At 29.9% G+C, this 22,836-nt stretch overlaps 2 protein-coding genes across 2 annotated transcripts in view; one reads left to right on the top strand and one right to left on the bottom strand.

The window, feature by feature from the left end:
* Positions 1 to 1,178: 1,178 nt before the first annotated feature.
* On the top strand, positions 1,179 to 5,604 carry LOC111028002 (nuclease-sensitive element-binding protein 1). The gene is made up of 8 exons (XM_022306524.1): positions 1,179 to 1,383; positions 2,363 to 2,426; positions 2,842 to 2,875; positions 3,582 to 3,840; positions 3,913 to 4,055; positions 4,293 to 4,448; positions 4,513 to 4,653; positions 5,091 to 5,604. Exons 1-8 carry the CDS (start codon positions 1,311 to 1,313, stop codon positions 5,136 to 5,138), a joined length of 918 nt encoding a protein of 305 aa, XP_022162216.1. The 5' UTR covers positions 1,179 to 1,310; the 3' UTR covers positions 5,139 to 5,604.
* A 4,870-nt stretch (positions 5,605 to 10,474) lies between these two features.
* The window catches only part of LOC111028014, a 43,955-nt gene continuing 31,593 nt past the window's right edge, over positions 10,475 to 22,836 (bottom strand). The window contains exon 4 of the mRNA XM_022306545.1: positions 10,475 to 12,877. Coding sequence (XP_022162237.1) covers positions 12,685 to 12,877 — 193 coding nt within the window. The 3' untranslated portion in view covers positions 10,475 to 12,684. The remainder of the gene's footprint in view (positions 12,878 to 22,836) is intronic.

Raw genomic sequence — 22,836 nt, 5'->3', positions numbered from 1 at the left:
TTATTGCCAATCTTAAATTTAATATATTATATTTTATTATTTTTATTTTGTGTATTTAAATGATGACTAGTTGACTGACTTCCACTTCAACGAGCACTAAGCGCTAACGGGCATTTTAAATTTTAACCAAGCCTACTTTAAAGTTGGCAGCCCGAAACCTGTAAATCTGCGAAAGAAAATGTTGTAATTTGACAGGAATCAATTCTGCTTAACTTAATAAAATTCTTTTTTAAACGGGAACCTTAAAATAGCCGGACTCCTATACTCCAGGTCCTACTGTCCCCTCCCCCTCAAATCACGTGAACCCGGGATATACCACATAATCATGATTATACACATATATATACCTATTCCAAATCAAACGGTTCATATATGTGAAAAAATTTAAATATAAAATCTATAAACTAATAATTATTTTTTGTTTAACACAATGACAATTAATCGCATATTATTGGTTTGGTATTATAAATATTAAGTACCTACTTATCAAATTATAATTATTAATTATCATGATCGAAATGATCTGAAATGCTTGATGAGCTAATATTAATAGTAATAAGACATAAGTTTTAAGTACCCGACAATTAGTGTGTAGCCGCCTCCAAGGTATAGTATACCTTGAATATTACCCAAATTAGATGACAGATATTCGGGCATTCATTTCAATACATTTATAATATTACTACTATTTAATATTCATTCATCATTATTCATTAGGTATACCCACGGCATACGTAGCTTGATCATTCAAAACGCGGCTAAATAATAAACAAACTCGTTTGTTCCATGATTCCGTTGAGCTGTCGCCGGCAGAGGAGGCCGACGACCATCTTGTTTAGGCTTTGAAAAAAAAAACACTTGCGCCCGCGCCCTCTCGTCTATCGGCACCGTGGTCTCGGTACGAGATGACAAGGTACAATAGCGGCGGACACCCGCTGTGGCGCGGCCGTCGCTAATCGCTTATCGCTATCGTCAGCCTCGCGGCCGCAAGCCGGCATGCATGCCTGCAACTTACTATATTATAGTTACTGGCTCGCTCGATAACGAGTAACGTTACGCACAATGACGTCACGTGACGGCCGCGATTCGCGCGCATCCAACGGCAAGCCGTACCTTTGCTCGTAACACGTCGTGCATTGTCGGCGGCGGCCGGCACCGTCGGCTCGGCGGGCCAGCAGCCACCGCCGACCGCCATCCAGCCAGTGGAGTACAACGACAGAGAAGGTGAACATCAGGCAGGAGTTTGCGTTGGGGTAATTTTTTTCCATCTTTAACATCATAGTTCGGGCCGCCGTCGTCTTAACAACTAAATGGCGGAACAAGTCGGCGAGAGAAGGACGGAACGGCCACCGCAGAAGCCCGTGGCCCAAAAGCCGGTCATATGTGAGTAAGCCACCGCGCGCACGCTCTCCGCAGGGGGGTCAGTCGTCCCACTCACAACGGTCGTCGTCGCCATTGACGATTAGGAGGCGGCACGTACAATTCACGTGCTTTGTCCCAAGCGCGCTTAATGTCGCCACGGCGATTGTCGCAGGACGCGTTTTTTCGCCAGACGCGAAATCGTCATCCTTCGTCACGTCCCGTCCCCCTCCCCCCTTGGCATCGGAAATGAGCGTCCCGGGATGATTGTTGTTTGTTTTTGTTTGTTGTCTTCTCGCCGCCCGCCGACGCGCCGAGACTGCCAGTGTGCGCGTTGCGTCCACATCCCCGCGCGATCGGAAGCGTCGAAAGTGACTTCGGGCAAGTCTGAAATCAATGTAAGTCTACGTCCGGTTTTTGTTGTCGTTTACGTTTTATATCATTATATCGTTCCCACGCGCATCGGCATCGTGTCCACCAAACCACCCACACCTCGATCCAGACACTGTCGCTGCTATCACCGCCGATCGTGTTATTAATGGTGTTCGCCGCTCTGATCGACAGATAAAAGCTTACATCATTTCTGTTGTAAATGTACACAGTCGTTACTGGCTGTGCTTATTATATCCTTTTACCTTTGTTGTTGTTATGGGTTGTTTTGTTGATAATAATGATGATGATGGTGATGATAATAATAATAATAATAATAATAATAAATAATAAATTGCCCCTACAACAATACCCTCTTCTCGGAAACTGATAATGCAGTCAAGAGTATTTATAGCAGGATCGCTCGTTATTATGACGGATTGTCGACGGGTCTAAAAGTGTATCGTCCGTAAATAAATGCGCATATTTTTATTCACCCCCCCCCCCCCATTCATGAATTATTAACCTCCGTTACCAATGTCGTATTTACGACAAATTTTATGCTACTAATCGGGAGTCGCGCGGTTGTAGAAAAGGCGCATCGAGCTCTTACATTTACCCTTTTTTTGTTTAGCCGTGAAAGTCACCGGCGTAGTCAAGTGGTTCAACGTCAAAAGCGGTTATGGTTTTATCAATCGGTAAGTGCTATTTGGATTGTTGGTATTAAAATTAAATGAAATATATTATGCATTGTTATGCTTACTACATATTATGTATCAGTTTAATCTTTATATTCACACATATTTTTGTTGAGCTATTTCTAATTTCTAAAATTTTTCATATTGTTATTAGTAATTTGCAATTTCACTTAAAATTGTATAGTTATTAAACAGTAGAATAGTATACTACAACAATCATAAATATAAAAGGTATTTAATTACCATTAAACTTAAATATTTTTTTATATTTTTATTATTGTGAAATTGTTTGTTTATCAAACTTATAAAATCAATCTCTAAATTAAATTTACACCCAATCTTAACTTTTATCTACCTTTTCATTAAATGTTAATGTCAAATACATTTAATAATTGTCTATGTTATGTTGTTTTAGTAATGATACAAAAGAAGATATATTTGTCCACCAGGTAATAACATATATATAAATATTTATTATTATTTTATTATTTAAAAAAAAAACTAAAAATTTACACAAAATATATTGAAGTTACACTTATATGTATCAATATATAATCTTAAACATCTAAGAAATCTTTTATACATTTATACCTAATTAAGATTTATTATAATATCAGTATACAAGTGTATCTGAATGATTTGAAAAATAAACTAGGGTAAGCAATTGTCAAATCCTCCATTTACCCCTTAATGTATTAAATAACAAACTAAATGATACATCAAACCTAATCTCAATCCGTGTAATTTATTCAAATTCTATTTATTTTTAAAACATTCAAATTGCAATTTTATAAGTATTTACAATACTTACATAATACTTACACTAATTAAATATTGTGAAAACTATAAAATATAATAATTACGTGATACTAAATTATATTTAGTTCTTATATAACAAAGTACTATAACATTAAAAGTTGTTTTAAACAATACAGAATTTATGTTGTATCTGTTAAAATACATTTTTAATAAAAAAAAAAATTTTATTTGGTCAAAGTATTGAGGGTATTTTGATTTTAGTTATCTACCAACTATTTATTGGTACCAGGTATAAATTCTATTTTTTAAGTTTTAATGGTGTCTATCTGATATTATTTAAATTAACTTTGAAGTATAAGTATAAATATTTTTTTTATATACATACTCTTATTTCAGTCTGCTATAATCAAGAACAATCCAAAAAAAATTGTACGCAGTGTTGGTGATGGTGAAACCGTAGAATTTGACGTTGTTGAAGGTGAAAAAGGTCATGAAGCAGCAAATGTTACTGGTCCAGATGGAGAAGCTGTTAAAGGATCTCCTTATGCTGCTGAAAGAAGGAGAAACAACTATCGCCAGTGGTTCTATGGACGCCGTCCTAATACCCGTGGCAGAAATGGTGGCCAACCTCCAAGAGATGGTAGTCCAAGTGGTGGTATGTATTGATGTTATCTTTTATTTATTTAATAATTCTATATTTATATGTTTTTTATAACATATTCTGTAGGAGACAAGGAAGAAGTTGAAAATGAAGTAGGAGAACAACCAAGACGTTACCAACGCCAACCGCGTCAACAGAATTGGTATAACAGCTATCGGGGAAATCGAAGAGGTCCACCACCAAATAGAGGAGAAGGTGGTGATTACAATGTAAGAATTATTTTTAAGATTTTAATAATTTATAAAATATTAATTATTTCTATTTAAAATAGACAATTTTATTATTAATTTTCGCAGTACATAGTTTCAGTTGAGTTACGATCTTAAAATTATAAAATTATTTTAGCACATAATATATTCAGCTTCTATTAGGATTTAATAGATTAATACCTAATATATTACATAAGTGTCTGAAATTAAAAAAATTGCATTTATTGTGTATTTTAGGGTGGAGATAACTATGGATATGATAGTTCACCTCCGGGTAGAGGCAGAGGTCGTGGAATGGGTGCTCCCAGACGTTTCTTTAGACGAGGCAGTGGTTTTAGAGGGAGTCGTGGAACAGGAGGTCCACCTCGAAGACCATATCAAGATGAAAATCAGGTATAAATATGATGTGATAGTATTGAAGAATTTTTAATTCATTAATTATTTATTATATTATTAGGACAACGAATATAACCAAAGTGATGAAAATGGAGCAAATAGACCCCGTCCTCGCTACCGCCGCCGCAATAATCGTTCTAGAGCAAGAAGTGATGGTCCTCCAAGAGCCAACAGCCAAAGTGACACCGAATCCAAACAAAAAGTAATATTAACATAATTTTATGTCCAAATATTATAGAATGCTTGAGATCAATAGTATAATTAAAGTATGGATTACTTAAAAAAATTTATTCAGACCATAATATTATAATGTGAGGTACCAAAAGTGGTTTTGCCTGTAACAATAGGCATAGGTATGGGTGGGTATATTGTGAAATAAAAAATAAAAATATGTGCATTGGGGCCTCTTAAATTTGCTTGTCATGCACATAATTGTTTCGAAGAAGATTATTTTTGTTAATGTGGGTTGGTTTAATTACTTAAAATAAAATTTTATAGGTATTTCAAAATCCATCAGTGCCCCTAATTTTAATGAAAACTTGTTATTAGATATTATACATTTACATTTACATCTCTTTTATACTTGTGCTTACATTATGCAAACTGATATTGTAAATTTATTTTTGTTTTTGTTTTCAGAATTTTGGAGGTGAAACGTTGGAACTGGATGAAAGTAGCCATGCTTAAACATCAGATTATGTTGCAAACAGTATATTTATCATAGAATCTTGTTTTAATTTTCTCTTACGCATTTGTGTTTTTCATGTATCTAATCTCGGACGTTTTATTTGTTCCACTCGCCACGATTATGACTCTAACAAGTTCTACAATAATCAATTTGGTTTTTTTGATTGCCTACATCTTTTGATATGTATTAACTCTTCTATTACAATCCAAACAAGACCTGGATTGTCGGTTATCTTGCTTGATCTTGATCTGTAAATCATACATCTTTAAAGTATATTGCATGATAATTTTTCCTATTTACTTTTTTTTTTTATAATTATTACAAAGAAAAAAATAATTTTTTTTATGAAACATAAATGTGTTGAATACAATAAAAATATTGAATAATACTATATTTTAGACAAGCAATGTGTGCATGAGTAAATGGAGGAAAAACGAAATATATATTTGTATAATTTCGTATATATTAGAATTGTTTTATTACTATGTCAAACCTTATTATTTAATCTAAAAATTAAGTTAAGACAAAAAAAAAGAGGTACATGTAATTTATTACCTTGAACTTAAATCATTTTTGTACTACAGTACACATATCAATTTATTAAATTATTTTCATACTAGTTATCAAACATTTGTAATGTGTTTGAAAAATAATTAGCAAAGGCAATATTTTAGATTTAGAATAAAATATATCTGTATATTTCGATATATAAATATATATTTATAAATTATTATACATTTTGTCAAACTAAGATATAATTTTCATACTAGTTAAAAGTTTTTTTTAACATTTTATACAAAAGTTGTTTTAATATCCTAAATAATATAGTAAGATCGGTAAACCAGTACCTGTATTTTACTGTTTCGAAATGGAACTGACGCTACGTTTTAGAACAAACATTTTAGTATTGAATTTTATCTTACTTAAATGTGGAGGTGAGATTTTTATTTATTAAATTTGGTGGTTATTTGGCAATATTAAATTAAAAAGAGTGAATACAATATTTAGTCATGGATAATATTTGTATGCCAAAAGTTTTATTTTATACACTCATCACTTGTGTCAACCTAAGCCCCGTTTGCAATTCATGATAATATTTAAATAATTGTCAGTTTGGTATTTACAAATTTTTTTTTATTTAGTTTATTTTAGTAACAGATACTGAGGAAACGTGTATTCATTTTATTAACTGGTTTTTGTTACAAATTGTTTTTAAAATTTGATGTATCACTCATATTTGAAATTGATACTTAATAGTTTAATTATTTATAAAATCATACGATCTTGGCTAGAAGCGATAAAAGTTATATAAGACTACTGATCCACATTTAATTTGTTCAGATTTTTTATTTTTAGAAAGAATATAAAACAAAATTTTCTTCACGGATAAAAATTAATTTGTTTTCAAAATAATTGTGAAACATAGACAAAAGAAAAATTGGTGTTTTACTTGAAAACATTGTAAAGTATATCCAGTTTCTCATATATTTTGTCTGTTTTTGTGCTGTTCAATGACATTTGAAATTGTCTTGATTTCTTCGAGTTATGTTAATAAATCGAACACAGCCAAAATGCTTGACAATTATACAATTATTCTTTCGCCATTGCGTACTTTTATAATTATTGTACTAAGTTATATTCCTATTGACTATAATGTATTATTTTCAAGATATTTGGTCTAAGTCTAATGATAAGTCAACTGCTCTTATTGAAAGTTTAAACTACAGTACGTGGAAAAACTAAATGACAATAATACAATGTTGATTTTAATGATACTAAAGGGTGAAAAGGTGGGCAAGTGGGTACTGCTGTAGTGCTGTACAATATACTATCGAGTGGGTCACTAATAGATGTGTTAAATTTGAGTTCAATGCTATACGTCTTGCAAGACACGATTCTAAACGAAGATTGTCAGCCTATATTAAGTGTATTTTATTCAGTGGTATACTAATTGGGAGAGAGGGTTTTGGGATAAATCCTTTCCCCAAGAAATAAAAATTCCAGTTTTGAAATGTTAAGAATGAAAAATATACACGTCATGAAAATTTTTTAATGTGTAAAAAATAAAGTAGTTGTCAATTATTATGACTTGGAATCACAAAAATATACATTTTTCGCCCGTGGAGGTTATACTAACAAATAAACGTTTAATATTTACCTAAAAACTACTTTTGTATAGGTAGGTAATAAATATTGTAAATCATTATTAGTAAATTGTCTGTGCAGTGGTCCGTGGATGTGTTTTTGAGAGTGTCTATTTTTGTAATCGTATACTGGCGTCATCGAAATATTATTTCAATTTATAACTGTATTCTCTATTCAGTTAAGGATATTTTGTTCTTTCTGCAATATCAGGACTATCATTTATAGGTATTTACATTTTAAAATTTATACATTAGAAATTGTAAAAAATGGCCGAATATCTCGTCTTTTCCTACTGTTTTATTGTTTATAATTGAATGAATAATTAATTATAATTCTGCAATCTGCATTAATATATTGTAATTCAATATAGAACTTATTGGTGTTATGTTTTATATCTAATTACCTATAGTTACTTAATATATACATATATAATATTTACAAATTCTATAATTTGTTTAAGTAACTGCCCCGAGAAAGTACGAATAATTTAATAGGACTACTGAAATGGAAGATATTTAAGGTATTATATTAATTATTCATATTTACCTACTAGGTACCTGTATATCGTATAATTCAATATACTATACCACGTTCCTATATTCACTATCTAAATTTTCACATTTTATATTATGTAACAATAACATGTGATCTATATACCTAATATTATATACATACGGTAGTTATGTTGAATATTGATAACTTTTTATATAATTTCGCGGAAGCAATGCGAAAGCAGTTTCCGTGGCGTCGTAGGTTCAAAACCGAAAAAAAGAAAAAAAAGCTTTTTATATAATTTACCCTAGGCACGTGATCAATTTTATAACAATAGATAAGTGTCAACAACTTTAAACTGAACAAATATCTCATTGAGAGTTTTTGTAAGTACTAAATTTTATTTCAAATAGGTAAATTAAAATCATCCAAATAGGTTAAAAATACCTTTCTATTTATATCATATATTGATGAATACCTATAGTCATATCCCCATACATATTAGTTGTTGGTATTTGTGGTATAGGTATTAGGTACTCACTACTCATGGTGGAAATCAGGAAATCCTTATAAATTATAATTCAGGAGAAGTCCAACAATATGAATGGACAACAAAAAGGCCGTCTGTGTTTCGGGGGCTAAGCTTTTGGGAAGATTATTATATACGATTAGATGCGATGAATTATCAAAAAGCTAGATACCTACCTCACCTACATAATACTTACAATAGCTATAGGTTACTAAACTATGTCTTAATAAATCTCGAGTAGGTATAATATAAATCATAACTTATATATAATGTTTGGCAATTTTAGCAATTATTAAATAATGCTTATTTATAAATTATTTAAAGAATCACAAAAATAAATTTCTCATACCACTTGGCACTCAGAACCTAAAATCAAATAATATGTATACAGCTGAAACCTACTCAATAAAATCTTAAGATAAATAATACGTCAAGATTCCAGATATCCAATCGTCTAAAATATAAAAATATATACTCTGATACGTATGTTTCATTCCTGTATATATTATGTGGGTACTTTTATAAATTAGATACAATGTCTATTATAAAAAAAGAAGATTAATTTTGTTCGCGTAAAGTGGATTGTTTGATGTGAATAAAAAAACGTTATTCTTTCATCACTCTCAAACTACCAACTATACAATTTATTATTCACCACAGGCCACACAACCAATAAAAGTCGACAAAAAAATATATATGTAGACTTTTAGTTAAAAGTTACCAACTATTATAAATACACATTATATTTTTAAATACAATTTTGACTTTAATGCAGAATGCAGAATGATATAATATAATATTTTATAGGCTTTTGCTTTATGTATAGATTAGGTACCTACCCGGGAATCAACTCGTACGCAGCCAACTAAACAGGATTTACAAAAATGACGGATTAAAAAAATATATATAATTTTAACTTTTGATTTTGGTGCTAAAATAATTATGTTAGGTACCGGTACCCACTATTAGATAATATAGTCCGGGGAAATTTTTGGAAGGTTCTTACAAATTCTACGAACTTCAGTAGTCGTATCATGTATGGTTTATACACCAATTTAAAACATAATGTTGTAACATCATGTACACGTTGCTTCACTGGATAGATGAGTGAAAATATAATCATTATTATTAGACTTTGACTTCTTATGGGTTATGCAGTGGCACCATTTTAATTTTTAACATTGAATGGATTCTACACAAAATTATCCATCTTATAGCACTCCAGGGGCCAGGGCACCCCTTTTTCCAGGGCGCTGTCGGGTATTCAGCTACCTAGTCAATAAATAAAAGTTAAACAATTTAATTTGTAATTAAAATATTTTACTCATAAACCTGACCCAATCTTCCCCCCTCCTTACCACCAAACTACTATCGAAAATTATTTTTTTTTAAATACCTATATAGGTATATTCAGTTGATTTTTTATAATAAAATAATAATAAATATATTCAAGTGATTTTTGAAGGACAATTTTGGCAATTTTCAACAAGTCTTAGGTTATTTAAAAGTGAGCCTTGCTTCTTATGACCTATTTTTAATAAATAATAATATATCTCTTTAACTATTTTTTTGTACATAATATTATTATGATTATTTTATTTTATTGCCACTGATCCCTCCACCAGTCACTCTTAAAAAACTGTTTTGTATACGATGTATATGAATTGATAGGTAGGTATTTTGTAATATTGTAATCAATTTTAATGATACAATTTATTATTAGGTAATATTAAATATTTTATAAAATATCATTTTAACATGATTGTTTAAACAATATTAAGTTCGTTCCACTTCGAATTAATAAATACTTGTGGAACTTATATAAGTGTCTATTCTCTAAACATTATGACTATAATACGTGTATCTTACAATCCTTTTTCCTTACTATAAAATGTATATTTATTAAGAGAGGTATATTAGGTATATATATATATATATATATCACAATGATATAATATATACAATATACACTCCGACATTCGTAGCCATCAGTCATCACTCATCATTAAAATAATAAATTATAACTGTAAATTCAATACATAACATTATAGTATTGTCTACCTACTGAGAACAAGACATTAAAACATATTGGTTTTTTTTTAATTTTGGATATTCGAGTTTAAGAATACAAATAACTCTCACATTTTAAATAAATTAATACGTTTGATGTAGTTTTGTTGATCTGTTTTTTATTTTATTAAAAAAAAAACATCAAACATTGATAAACCATATAGAATGAATACCTAAATAACTAGCTAATAAGTAATAGTACACAAATTACACAGTATACTTAATTATAATAATATTGTCTACAATAAAATACATACTCGTACATTACAAATTTTCAACATACTTACGTAGGTATACCGGCTGCGGTATACTCTAATATTATACCTATTATATTGTACAGCATCGAATAAATAGATACTAACATAACTATGCCTATCTAATATTTAAAATCAACATAAATAAATACATGACACATATTTATTAGCATTCAGTATTCACTTAATATTTTTTTATATGACACACTAGTAATTTATGTATATATTGTGCCTGTTGCAAACTTACAACATATTCTATAGTTTATTTGTTATAATATGATTAACGTTATTATTACTAACAATTTATGTAATAAAAAAATGTATAATAATACTGACTTTGGCGAGGTTAGTTACGTTTTATCTATACAACACAAGACATTGTTTTAAATATTTATAGTTATTTACCTATTCTAATTTACAAACTTTGTACGAGTAATTTAATTTTAGTTTTTGTATACCTACGCACATATGATCCGAAGATCATGATGTTGACAAATCGCTTTAAACACAGGTGTAAGAATATTAATGTTTCTATATTACGTATATTTTTTTACAAAACAAACGCAGTAAACAAATAGTTGAACAATTGGCGAATAATATTTCTATTGCTGTCATATGTAGGTAGGTAAAGTTAAACAGAAAATAAAAAATGATAACTGTTACTATATTTTGTTATAAAAAATAACTACACACAACGGAGTCGTAAGTACTTATATATAGGTATCTAATGTATAGATAGGATAATAGAATTTTTCACATATTTATTAAAATAATTATCATGAAATTACGTATAATTAGATAGGTTAGGTATACTTGGTGATTTTCTACATTGGTATACATTGTAGGTAATGTAATAATTTCTACATCATATGTTTTTTCATTAACAAAGTAAAATACAATAATGAACATTGGTACCTATATATTAATTTAAAGTAACTTGTAGATCCACAAAATAGTGTTTGTTTATTTATTTATTTTTGTTTATCGCTTTATATATAGATACTAGATAGAGAAATTAAATTAAAAGTTGTTGGTAAATCAACTAAAATTTAGACCCGTCTAATGTTGTTTGATCTGATAAATAGTTATGCCATATTCTGCAGTATGTCTAGAGATCAGTTCTTACTGTTTTATTTTTTTTTATAGGAAATATTAATTTATTATTCATACCATCTATATAGCAAGTTCCAGGGATAATATTAATTGTTCACACATTGGAAATGTATGTATAAAAAAGAAACCGCACACACACAACAGGTCATTTGTAAACGTAATTTAATATACGTGTCATGTAACACAATCCGTACTTGCAAATATTATGAGGATTGGCGTATTTTTGAATACACACATATGGCAGTGATTGATGAAGTTATTCAATATTTTTCCATCAGTTGTTCCAAATATACTCTTCTTATTTGTAAATGACCTACCACGTAAGTATACCTAAGATACCGACGGTTGAAATGTTCGATTGTCGTTGATTACATTCCAAGGCAAGTCAACAGATAAAAATACACAAATCGTGGTTGTATAGCAAAAACATAAACTTATTAATATAAACCTATAAATATAGGTACAAATGTAAAATACGATGTACGAAAAAAAAGTAAGTATATAATAGATACAAGAAACTATGCGCGACAATATGTGTAATGTGTATTGACCTCGGTTGCTACAATATTATAATGATCATAATCTAAATATGTCTAATGTACCTACTATACATACATAATTTAGCCATCTCAATGGAACCATGAATCGTGCTTATATCTATGACATAATTTAGCAGTATAAGAATAAGAATTATGGCTGATCGCATGCAGTGCCTAGGTGGCTAGGTACCTATATAGGTACAACAGTACACCGTACATAATACACGGCTAAACCTATATACATATTTATGACTACAACAACGTTTGCCAGCAAGGTATAGAGTGTAATAGTGGGAAATAAGTTGCTCTGCAGAGTTCTCTACACAAGAATAAAAACTCTTATAATTTATTTATAAATAATATGTACGTATATATAGGTTAATTATATACAAATGCGAAGTGTTCAATACGTAAGATTGTTCCTGATGTAAGCTTTCTTCCTATTTTCGTGTCTGTGGCACTTGCCCCACCACGTTTTTTTCGTGCACACCCGCACACGTTTCAGTACGAAACATTTTGTCTGCACCACGTTGAAGAACAGCTTGCCGATCAGGTTCGCGGATCCGGTACCGATCGTTTTCAAACACGACCGAAACCTGTAATACATTCGTTATTAGTCACTAGCGAGTATAGAGCACAATCATTATTATCGAATAGGTAGTAAGGTTTTTTTTCACATCCAAATCATAATTATAATACAAAACTGTTATACGGTTATGCGAGTTATCTACTGTAAAGGCATATCATCTATCTACGTTATACTCGTATACATTATAGTATGAAAGTGGGTTGTAGGTACCGACTTTAACGAGGGAAAAATGTCGTCATCAAAATGTGTGAATTGAATATGGGTAAAAGAAACAATCAAAGTGATTATTATGTGAGAAGGTTTCTCGATGGTAATCAAAAGGGTTATTACTTCAATTGAGATGATTTACAGCTCTCAAGACGATTTCGATGACTGTAGATTTTCCGACATTGACGAGTGTGTTGCTTATATATTATATAGCAGGCAATAGGTACGGTACTATTATACCAGTATACTACTATATAGTCACATCTATAATCTATTATACTATTATGTAATACTAATCAGTAATAAATAATAATGTATACAGTGCTGTCCGCGATATCATGCGGGGGGTGTAGGTTTATTGTTCATGATGAGTGGGGAGAGTGGGAAACAAATGAACGCGACTTGCTGCACTGCTGCGGACCTGACAAGGAAGTCGTCTGCAAGAGCTTCCTCGGCGAACGGATATACCCTTTAAATATCACGGTGGTTAGAGATATATGGATATATGACATATTATTTTATGATTATGATTCAAAGTGGGTCACTGCAGAAACGTTCTACCAGAGTGTGTAAAGTAAAAGTCTAAAGTAATTCTACTATTCTAGATCGTTCTAAAGAACTAAGAAGCTTTTATTGGGGTTGTTGTAATAATTTCAAGCGAGTGTCTTGAACACCAGATTTATGTAATATACTAATATACTATTGTAGTATTGTAATAATTTATAACTGTGATAAATGATACTGCAGTATACTCCATCTACCGCCAACCACTTATTAGTCATCAACATGATAAATTGAATTCAAAATAGTCGATTTTTTTCCCGATTTCAGAGGCGAGGTCAACACATTTTTATTATAAACCATAGAAATTGTTTTATGCGTCACAGTCGTGTTGTCTGCACCGCGTCATAATGTGCAATCAAACTCGCGGTGTCCAGCGATCGCGAGGTGTTGAACTCTGGCAGGCGGTGCTATTCCAAAGCGCGAATCATCATCCACCCATTACCCTTCTCACTGGCAGCTGTATACACACTTACAACAAACACTCGAGCTTTATAATTATTGTTTTTTTTTTTTTGTTTTTTAATTACAGTTAAAAAATACGCATTACACACAAATATATATCACGACTTGTAGATAGAGGTACACGTACAAGACTGAGGCCACTTTCCGGGTTTCACATATTATGTATTGTACATATATATTATAATACCTATGCGTTCGAACGATCGAGCCATTCGAGGTTTTCTTGCAGTATATCGTGAGTACTCAACCAACATCATATACGACGAGTTCAAGGTTCGACAGCAATGGTCTTCGTAGCAGCAATATAATACCTATAGGTACCTGCTATAACGCTACAAACTCCACTCATCTATACCGATATATATATTTGCGTGTACACTTTTCCACACACTTGTGGTATGTCTGCGACGTTTATTGTGCACGTACCTGTACGCATATTACTTACGCAGGGGCCAGGGAGGTATCTATCTGTACGAATACCATACGATATTGGCATTGTCCATGTCAAGACATGACGAAATCGCTATATATTTATGGTAGTCGGACATTCGGGCGCCATCATAATATACACAAACACAATAAAGTCCTGACGCGTGAACAGCGCTGCAATAATAATATAATGATATTATGTATCGTCCGTCATTATTATATTATATAGGCACGTAATATTTATACGATATAGGTGCGAAAATAATACCACTGAACAATTCGATAGGTAATATTACGTTTTACAATATGACCGTATTACGTGTTCAGTCGCGTACATCGATGTAGTCGTATCGATTCGATTTTTTGTACGGGTCGTGTTCGATTTGAACTTTAGACGGTATAATAATTTATTATTATATTATATGATCTAAGGACTAAGATGTGAACGCAGACGGAATAATATCGAGTGTTATTCACATACAATTTTATTATAGTTATCACGCTGTTATACAAATTTTACAACATTGAAAATCGTACCACGCTGCTATTATTATTACATTATATACCTACTTACCGAATTCAACGCAAGGTTTAACGGTCGACCAGATTATATATTTTTAAATGTGTTGGAAGATTCCCGAATATTCTATATTATATACATCATTTTAGGTCCGAATCAGCGAGGCTTTAAAACAAGTTTAGACGATTTAATTGATTTGTTTTATCTGACCGCTGGCAGACGTCGTCGCGAGCTTAGTTTTTTCTACCACCATATAGTATAATGATTGGTGAAGATTATTTTTGTTAAACCAACAGCTATTTACACTTTTCGCAACAACAATCGAATCCACTGATTGTTTTCTTTATTAAGAGGGATTTCTTTAATTCTTTTAAGTTCAATAAAACACTAAAACTTTATTTGAAATTTGAGATAATTGAATTTGCAATACACATCTAGGTATACATTATGTACATATCCGATATACATACATGATACATCGTAATATACGCTATCAGTATAACTAGAATAAACAACTGCAGCAGGTGGCCAATTTGTTTGACATCCACTACCAGGCGGCACAGAACGAAATATCCAAATTTCATTTGATTTTGAAGCGAACGCGTTTAATTATTTACTATTGTATAGGTACATCATGCATGCATATAATACAGGCATATTATGACAGTTATTTTAATTGCATTGTAACAGTTTGAGAGTTGACTCAAATAAAATATCAGGTAAAATTTAACCTTGGCGTGTATTCACCAATGTGTATAGTAAATGATAAAAATATTTTGATTGGACAAAATGGCTTACAAGTATATGATGATGCATTTACGAAAAACTGTTTTCATTTAGCCATATATTATAGTCCGTGTAGCCTATAATTAATTATTGTTTATCCGAATATAACAGGAAATGGGCGTAGTCTTAAATTTGAACGAAGCAACTTCATTAAGAATACATAACTAATAGTAGGTAGGTACCTTACATTATAACTATGCATATAGAAATTATATTTTATCGGACTATAAGGGAAATGTAAATGAACTGGTAAAAAATGAAATGCATAAATTCATATTAACTTGGATATACTTGTAAAACAAAGTCAACCAGTTTAAAAAATTGATAAAAAATTACTGTACATTAAAAAAAAAAAAATATTTCATTGGTTTGATAGAAACTGCAGGTCAAGTCGTTTGCATTCCTTTTTCAGTCTATAGACATTGTAACTCTGATGATTTTTTTAATTTTCTGAGAAAAAGATCTTCATGCGTATGTTAAATGTTTGATGTCATTATCAAACGTGGTTTTCTATACGTATATAAATTTGACTTAAACAATTTTGTGTTTGACACTACCATCTATATAGCAAGGTATCTACTGTATTTGCAGTTGCGTGTGAAACTAAATAGACATCCGTGTAACCTAACGTTAGTTTTTTATAGTAATCATAATAATTGTACATAGGTACTTATTACTATTTTTCGTGAACTAACCACTACAAGGTTATGCTATGTTATATCGCTGTCTAAAATTGTTAGCAATACGAGTTTATATTTCAAACACACTTTACACTTAATATGTAATGTTATATTTCGCACAAATCTCTATGAAATAAGTGTATAACGTAGGTAATTGACGACTCGATATTGCCCAAGGTTAGGTATCCTTAGTTTTATAAAAAATATTTGTGGTTATTTAAAAAAAAAAAATATAGATTCAGAAAATTTTTTCGATAAATTCGTACGAAATACAAATGTTACATACTATTAACCATACATATTGTACAGTATATATACTCAATGATAATGTTACGTGCATATATGATAATTTTACCACATGTACCTATTTATACATTTATCTATAAAAAGTAATTAGTTACTTTAATACATTTAACTATAATCATTTTAAATTACTGTTGTATTATATAGAATTAAAAAAATAAAATTTGAGAGACAGCTAGAGAGTATTCTATATAGAGCGCTGCAAGTGCGTTGTACACTTGTATCGACATACTATTTTCAATAAAATAGGTAATTATAATTATCAGCTGTACCTATACCTATTAATCTATATTCTATAATCGAAGAATATATGATAAACTGATACATCATATTATGATCGAGAAAGGAGAGTTCGTGACTCGTTTAATACAATTGTTATTTGTTTGACATCGAATACAAATGAAAATCGAAAAACTTTTTACAATTATTGTAACGACATCTATAGGTACAACCAAGGCCGGATTTAGAACAAGTGCCGCCCTAGGCCCTTTGAAATATGCCGCTCCTACCCCAAGAAAAACAATTTTGTAATTATTTCTAATAAATTTATTTCATTTTAAAGAAATTAGGTCAATAGTCATTATAAACGAAACAAATAATAATTATAAATCCTAATTAGGCATTATCAGTATACATTTTTAATCTTAATCTTAAAATAATCTTAATAATCTTTAATCTTATACTTACCTCTTTAGTAATACTTAATAGTTAAACTTATACCTAATCATAACCTATGTTATCTATAACATTTTACTAACTTATATTATTATGTACCTAGGTATCTTATCTTTATAGCTTACATTACGAGAAAATTGATTTCGTGTTAATGATATTTTCAGTGTCATGCGCCCGTATATTTTACACACAGATTCTAAAAAAAATTCACATATATTTCATTCATTTATATGATTTTTTTTATTTCTTACAAAATTTGCCGCCCCAAAAAAATTGCCAGCCTAGGCGTAAATACGGCCCTGGGTACAACTAACATATTATTTGGAAACAGTGAATAATTTTAAAACGGTTGTGTAACTGCATTACAATCTTGAAAAGGCTAAAAATAAATAATTTATTAAATTTGTGCTCATAAATATTATTAGGTACAGTATAAAGCCAATAAATTCCTACTAATTTAAGTTAGGTTTATTTTACGACATTTACATCCAGTGCGATTATATTATTTTAAAATTATATTGTACAACGCGTACCTATAAGTTATAATCTACATGTAGAGTGGCACCGAGTTATTCTTTTAACAGTAAACAAAGTATTTAATATTCTAATCTAGAATTTATGAACGTATTGAAGATGGTAACACATTTATATGTATTTTTGTGTCTCAGGACAGTATTTATAGCAGAAAAAATGCTTTGATCTTCTACTTCGAGTGTGGATTCTGGAAAAACATTTTTTTATAAGTGTTTGAAGTTCAAATATTGCAAAATTCACCATAACCACGTGCATACGCTAGTTATTTTGTAGCTTAAATTGTATAAAATGTTCAATTTTTATACTTAAGGCCTTCCAATAGTGGAAAAAAATTATAAAATAATATTTATATTAAAAATCTGCGACAAATACAATTTTTATTTAAAGTAGATACTTAATTAAAATTATATTTGAAAACTGTGAAAGACAAATTTGAAATTATTCAGCTATATATTTACCTATTTTATTATGGAAACGTGTATTTTTATATAGTAATATAGTATTATAGTTTACATAGGCGAAACTCAGGCCAGTCAGTCCATGGCCTTATCTATACTGACTAAATAACATACTGATTTTATACAATTTAAAACCTTATTTGTAATTAGAACTTTTTTCAGATTTATCATTTAGCTTGTGCTAATACAATTTTCTAGTTTCACCTATATTAGTTTGGTGGTATTTGATATAATACTTATCTAACTTCGATAGTCACCTGCATTTTTAATTCATAGCAATAATATTACACAAGCATTCTGTGGACTGTGATAATTAGGTATCAATAAATTATGTTAAGTAGTCTAATAATCTCAATACTCATTAAATTACTGTAACTCGTAGTTGGAACAAATTTTCGGGAGGGATTTAAAACCAAATCTTGTATTTTCATAATATAAAAAAACTAACTTATAAAATGTATGTATTATAATATATATCTAAATAAGGTTTTTTATGCATAACATATCTATTACAGTATTATATGATAATTAGATTGATTTCAATTTATCTATGTATGCTCAAAAGAGTTAGACCTGCAAGTCTTATTTGGTTTGACGGGTTTCATAAATTATTTTTTAATCTTTCTAAGGTAGAAGATGTGAGTTCTAGTATTGAAGTTGAAACTGATAACTGGCAATGTAGCTAATAATTTCAAAAGAAAATATAATATATTTAGAAAAAATTCAGAATATTAGATTAAGTAGGTATATGCTTAAGGTTGAATGGCCGAATTCGGGTTATAATACGGGTCTACTAAGTTATCGTCATCCGATGATAAATCGTTTGTGTCATATTTACTATAAATGTATGCAAATGTCAACAAAATTATAACATACTTGCCCATATATGCCTAACAAGATTAAATATTTATATGTGTATAATTTAAAAAATTTAACAATCCAAACGTAATATAGGTGCAAATATTAAATTAAAAGGGAAACATGATAAGTTAAATTTTAAAATCATATTTCAATAACTATAAAAAGTTTTTGTTGTGGGGTGGGGTGGCAGAACCCCCAGAACCCCCCTCAAATACGGTCTTGAGCGTAGGCGCAGTATATATACTTTATACATCGTATATGTATTGTACAATTTTACGTCGTACCTATATGTATTATACATTTATACATTAAGTATAGATTATAATACGCATACAATATACATAATATACATACAACATACATAAGTCTTATTGTCGTAACAAGTTTTAGTGAATAGCTATTTGGAAACATGAAACTAACACTATATAGGTGTACAGAAAAAAAAAAACTGTTAACTTTCAATATTCCAACAACAATATTAATGAATGCAAAATGTACATTTAGTAAAATAAGTTAACAATACAACTAAATTTTTAACAAAATATCAACACTTACAATATGGTATTCAAGGTTCAAATTATATTTAAATAATATATTATATTCAATCAAACAATTTTTTTAGTAAATAGGAATACATGAAATAATTAAGAACATTACATTAATAAGCTATATGGTAACGAATAGGTACTTCCTTTGATTTTCAATTACATAATATCAATCATCTATAGTTAGAAGTCCCAATAACTTGCATTATTTCAATAATCTATTATAACATTATGTTTTATTCTTTACAAAAACTGCATAATATATAAAGTATGATTGTACAAACGTCAAACACTTATTGGTGCATAGTTGATCCAGGTGACCAGGTATAATATTATTTACACCAAGTTTAATCTTGTTTGTTATTATGAGACAGACCTTATTAAATATTTCGACATTTACATAATATTCAATAATAACGAGTTATGAAGTTATAAGTTACAAAGAAAATTTGTTGAATTACTGTAAATGTAGAGGTTTTACTAATGTTTTTTGATCTCAAACGCGCGGTCGGACAAGTCACGATAACTGTGTTGTGGGAAATAGTGTTATCTAAACAGAATAAATCATAATAAGATACTCATAATAATTAAACAGTTGATTTATGTTCTAATTAAAATAAAATAAATCAAAGAGTCCTACATTTCGTTGGTTTGTTTGAAATTCTATTGCTGTTACCAGTTATGTATTTTAATTTCTACGTGACCTTAGTTTCAATCTTACAAATCAACTAAACTGGTATGAATGTTTTGACAGTATCATTCGTATACAATAATATACATACTATAATATGCATACAATTCGATTTATTGGACAGGTTTTTTTCTTCATAGATTCGAACGTTATTCTACGTATGGATATCACGTATTAATGTATTATAGATATATTGAACTTGTCATGATGTGTTTAATTTTTACGAGTGTCTATGAATCGTTAAACAATAGGCATCTACGAATATGAGTTCATTATTATTATCGAAGCAATAGAATAAATGAAATTTATCGTGTCGAAGCACTCGCATCGTCTGCTTTGTACGCGAAAGCGTTCAATCAAAATATCGCTTTCGAAGTATTTAAATAGAAGAAAATATTACGTCTCTATAACACCTGTTTACATTAGCGTAAGTCATTTAATCGTTATATATTATGTACCATACGTCTACACAGCCCATGTCTACTTTTGATTAATATTACTTTTATTTTAATGACATTTCTCCAAACAACGTTTTATGCGTATGTGTATAATAATATATTATGTTATAGTAGGTACCTAGGTATTGGAATTGTCTGGATGCTGTCTTTACTTTTACCCATCATAAATAGAACCACAGAGATCATATATTATAGAGACCATGTCGAAGGTATATAAAAGTATACGTCTGTAAAGTGTACCTATACTACCTATAACATATTTAACAAATATAGAATAACATACATATACATTATATGCACTTTTTATTACTTTATTTTTATTCTTGTTACGTTCAAAAACGCTTGTCTTGTTGTAGTATATATAGATTTAGAAATGATAACGTTTTATTATTTCATTCAACACCTTTATTTTATGAAACTTGTCCAGTTGTCTATAATTGTATATGTTTTATAGCCTATGGAAGTTTTTTTACACACACATATCATTATATGAACTCAAATAAATTGGTTCGTTTTGTTTAGTTTTTTAACTTTTAAATATATCCCAGTCCAATTATGAACATACACATTTAGTTATTCAAATAACCATAAAATGTTAATTCTTTACTTCCAATGTTCTTACGCAGGAATGCATTCATCCGTGTTATATAGATGGAAAAAAGGTTGGTCAAACGAGGTTCAGTAAACTGTTACTTCTGAAATGTTGATACAATTGTTTAATTTAGTTTGTACTTTTTTTTAAATTTAACCACTTTGAATTTGAAATCCATTTTAAATTATCTACTTAAAATGTTACTACAAGACAATATAAACGTGTAAAAAGATATGTGTGTATTTAAAATAATTATTAATTGTTGAAACTGATCAATAAAATATAATATAGTACAAATAATTTCGAACTTAATATATTTTCTAGACAGGAAATTAATTATTCAGGATATGTCTGTAATTAAGTAATGAGTAATGGCTAATGTTTTTTGTATAGAAATTTAATTATAATATAGTTCCTAATAACTATAGGTTATATAAGTATTTAAATACAAAAAACTTATAAATTAATTATGATATATTGCTATTACTCAAAAAATGTGCGTATTTAAATTCTAAATCAAGTCTAACTACTATATATTATAATAGTCAGAGGTACAATTCTATTCGAGGAATAAAGACGCCATTTCAAGGCCAAATCCATCTAGAGAAAAAATAAATCTGGTGACAATAAAAATCATTTTATTCTAAAAAAAGACAATTTAGTGTAATGGCGTTCCACTGCAAAGTGGGCGGTCAGCAGCGGTGCTGATATTAATTTATCTCGAATCTTAAATGTGGTAAATTTTATATTTGCAAATCACAAAATGAGTCGCAGAGGACGGTCACACGACGGCGCCATAATAATTATTATATTACTGTGACGCGATGCGTGCATGAAATAAATTCCACCAAAAAGAAATGCATACACGCGTACATAATATTATTCAAATGAAGACTTCGTGTCAGTTTTACGATCTATCCGTTCGGACAACCCGCTGGCTTCCGATATTTCGCACGTGTATCCACCATAATAATCCTCGACCGGCATACACGCACATGGCGCATTTACGGTTTACCATATAGACATATTATACGTCTAACTGTCCAAGTATTATATTATGCACTTCGATATTCTGTATAGGTGGCGGCGATTGAGTACCACAATATTTATGGGCATCGATGTTGTAAGGTATAACACAAACTTCTTTTACGATCCCGAACGTATAATTATGCGTATGTGTGTATAATAAGGATGCCCTTTC

The sequence above is a fragment of the Myzus persicae genome, unplaced genomic scaffold, assembly GCF_001856785.1.
Source record: "Myzus persicae strain clone G006 unplaced genomic scaffold, MPER_G0061.0, whole genome shotgun sequence".
NCBI classification, from domain to species: Eukaryota; Metazoa; Arthropoda; class Insecta; order Hemiptera; family Aphididae; genus Myzus; species Myzus persicae.
This window is presented reverse-complemented; position numbering and strand designations above follow the sequence as displayed.

Coding starts and splice junctions, on each gene's coding strand:
- LOC111028002 (XM_022306524.1), top strand. CDS start 1,311: ATGGCGGAACAAGTCGGCGAGAGAAGGACGGAACGGCCACCGCAGAAG. Junction 2,427..2,841: donor GGTTATGGTTTTATCAATCG/GTAAGTGCTATT, acceptor ATGTTGTTTTAG/TAATGATACAAAAGAAGATA. Junction 4,056..4,292: donor GAGAAGGTGGTGATTACAAT/GTAAGAATTATT, acceptor TGTGTATTTTAG/GGTGGAGATAACTATGGATA.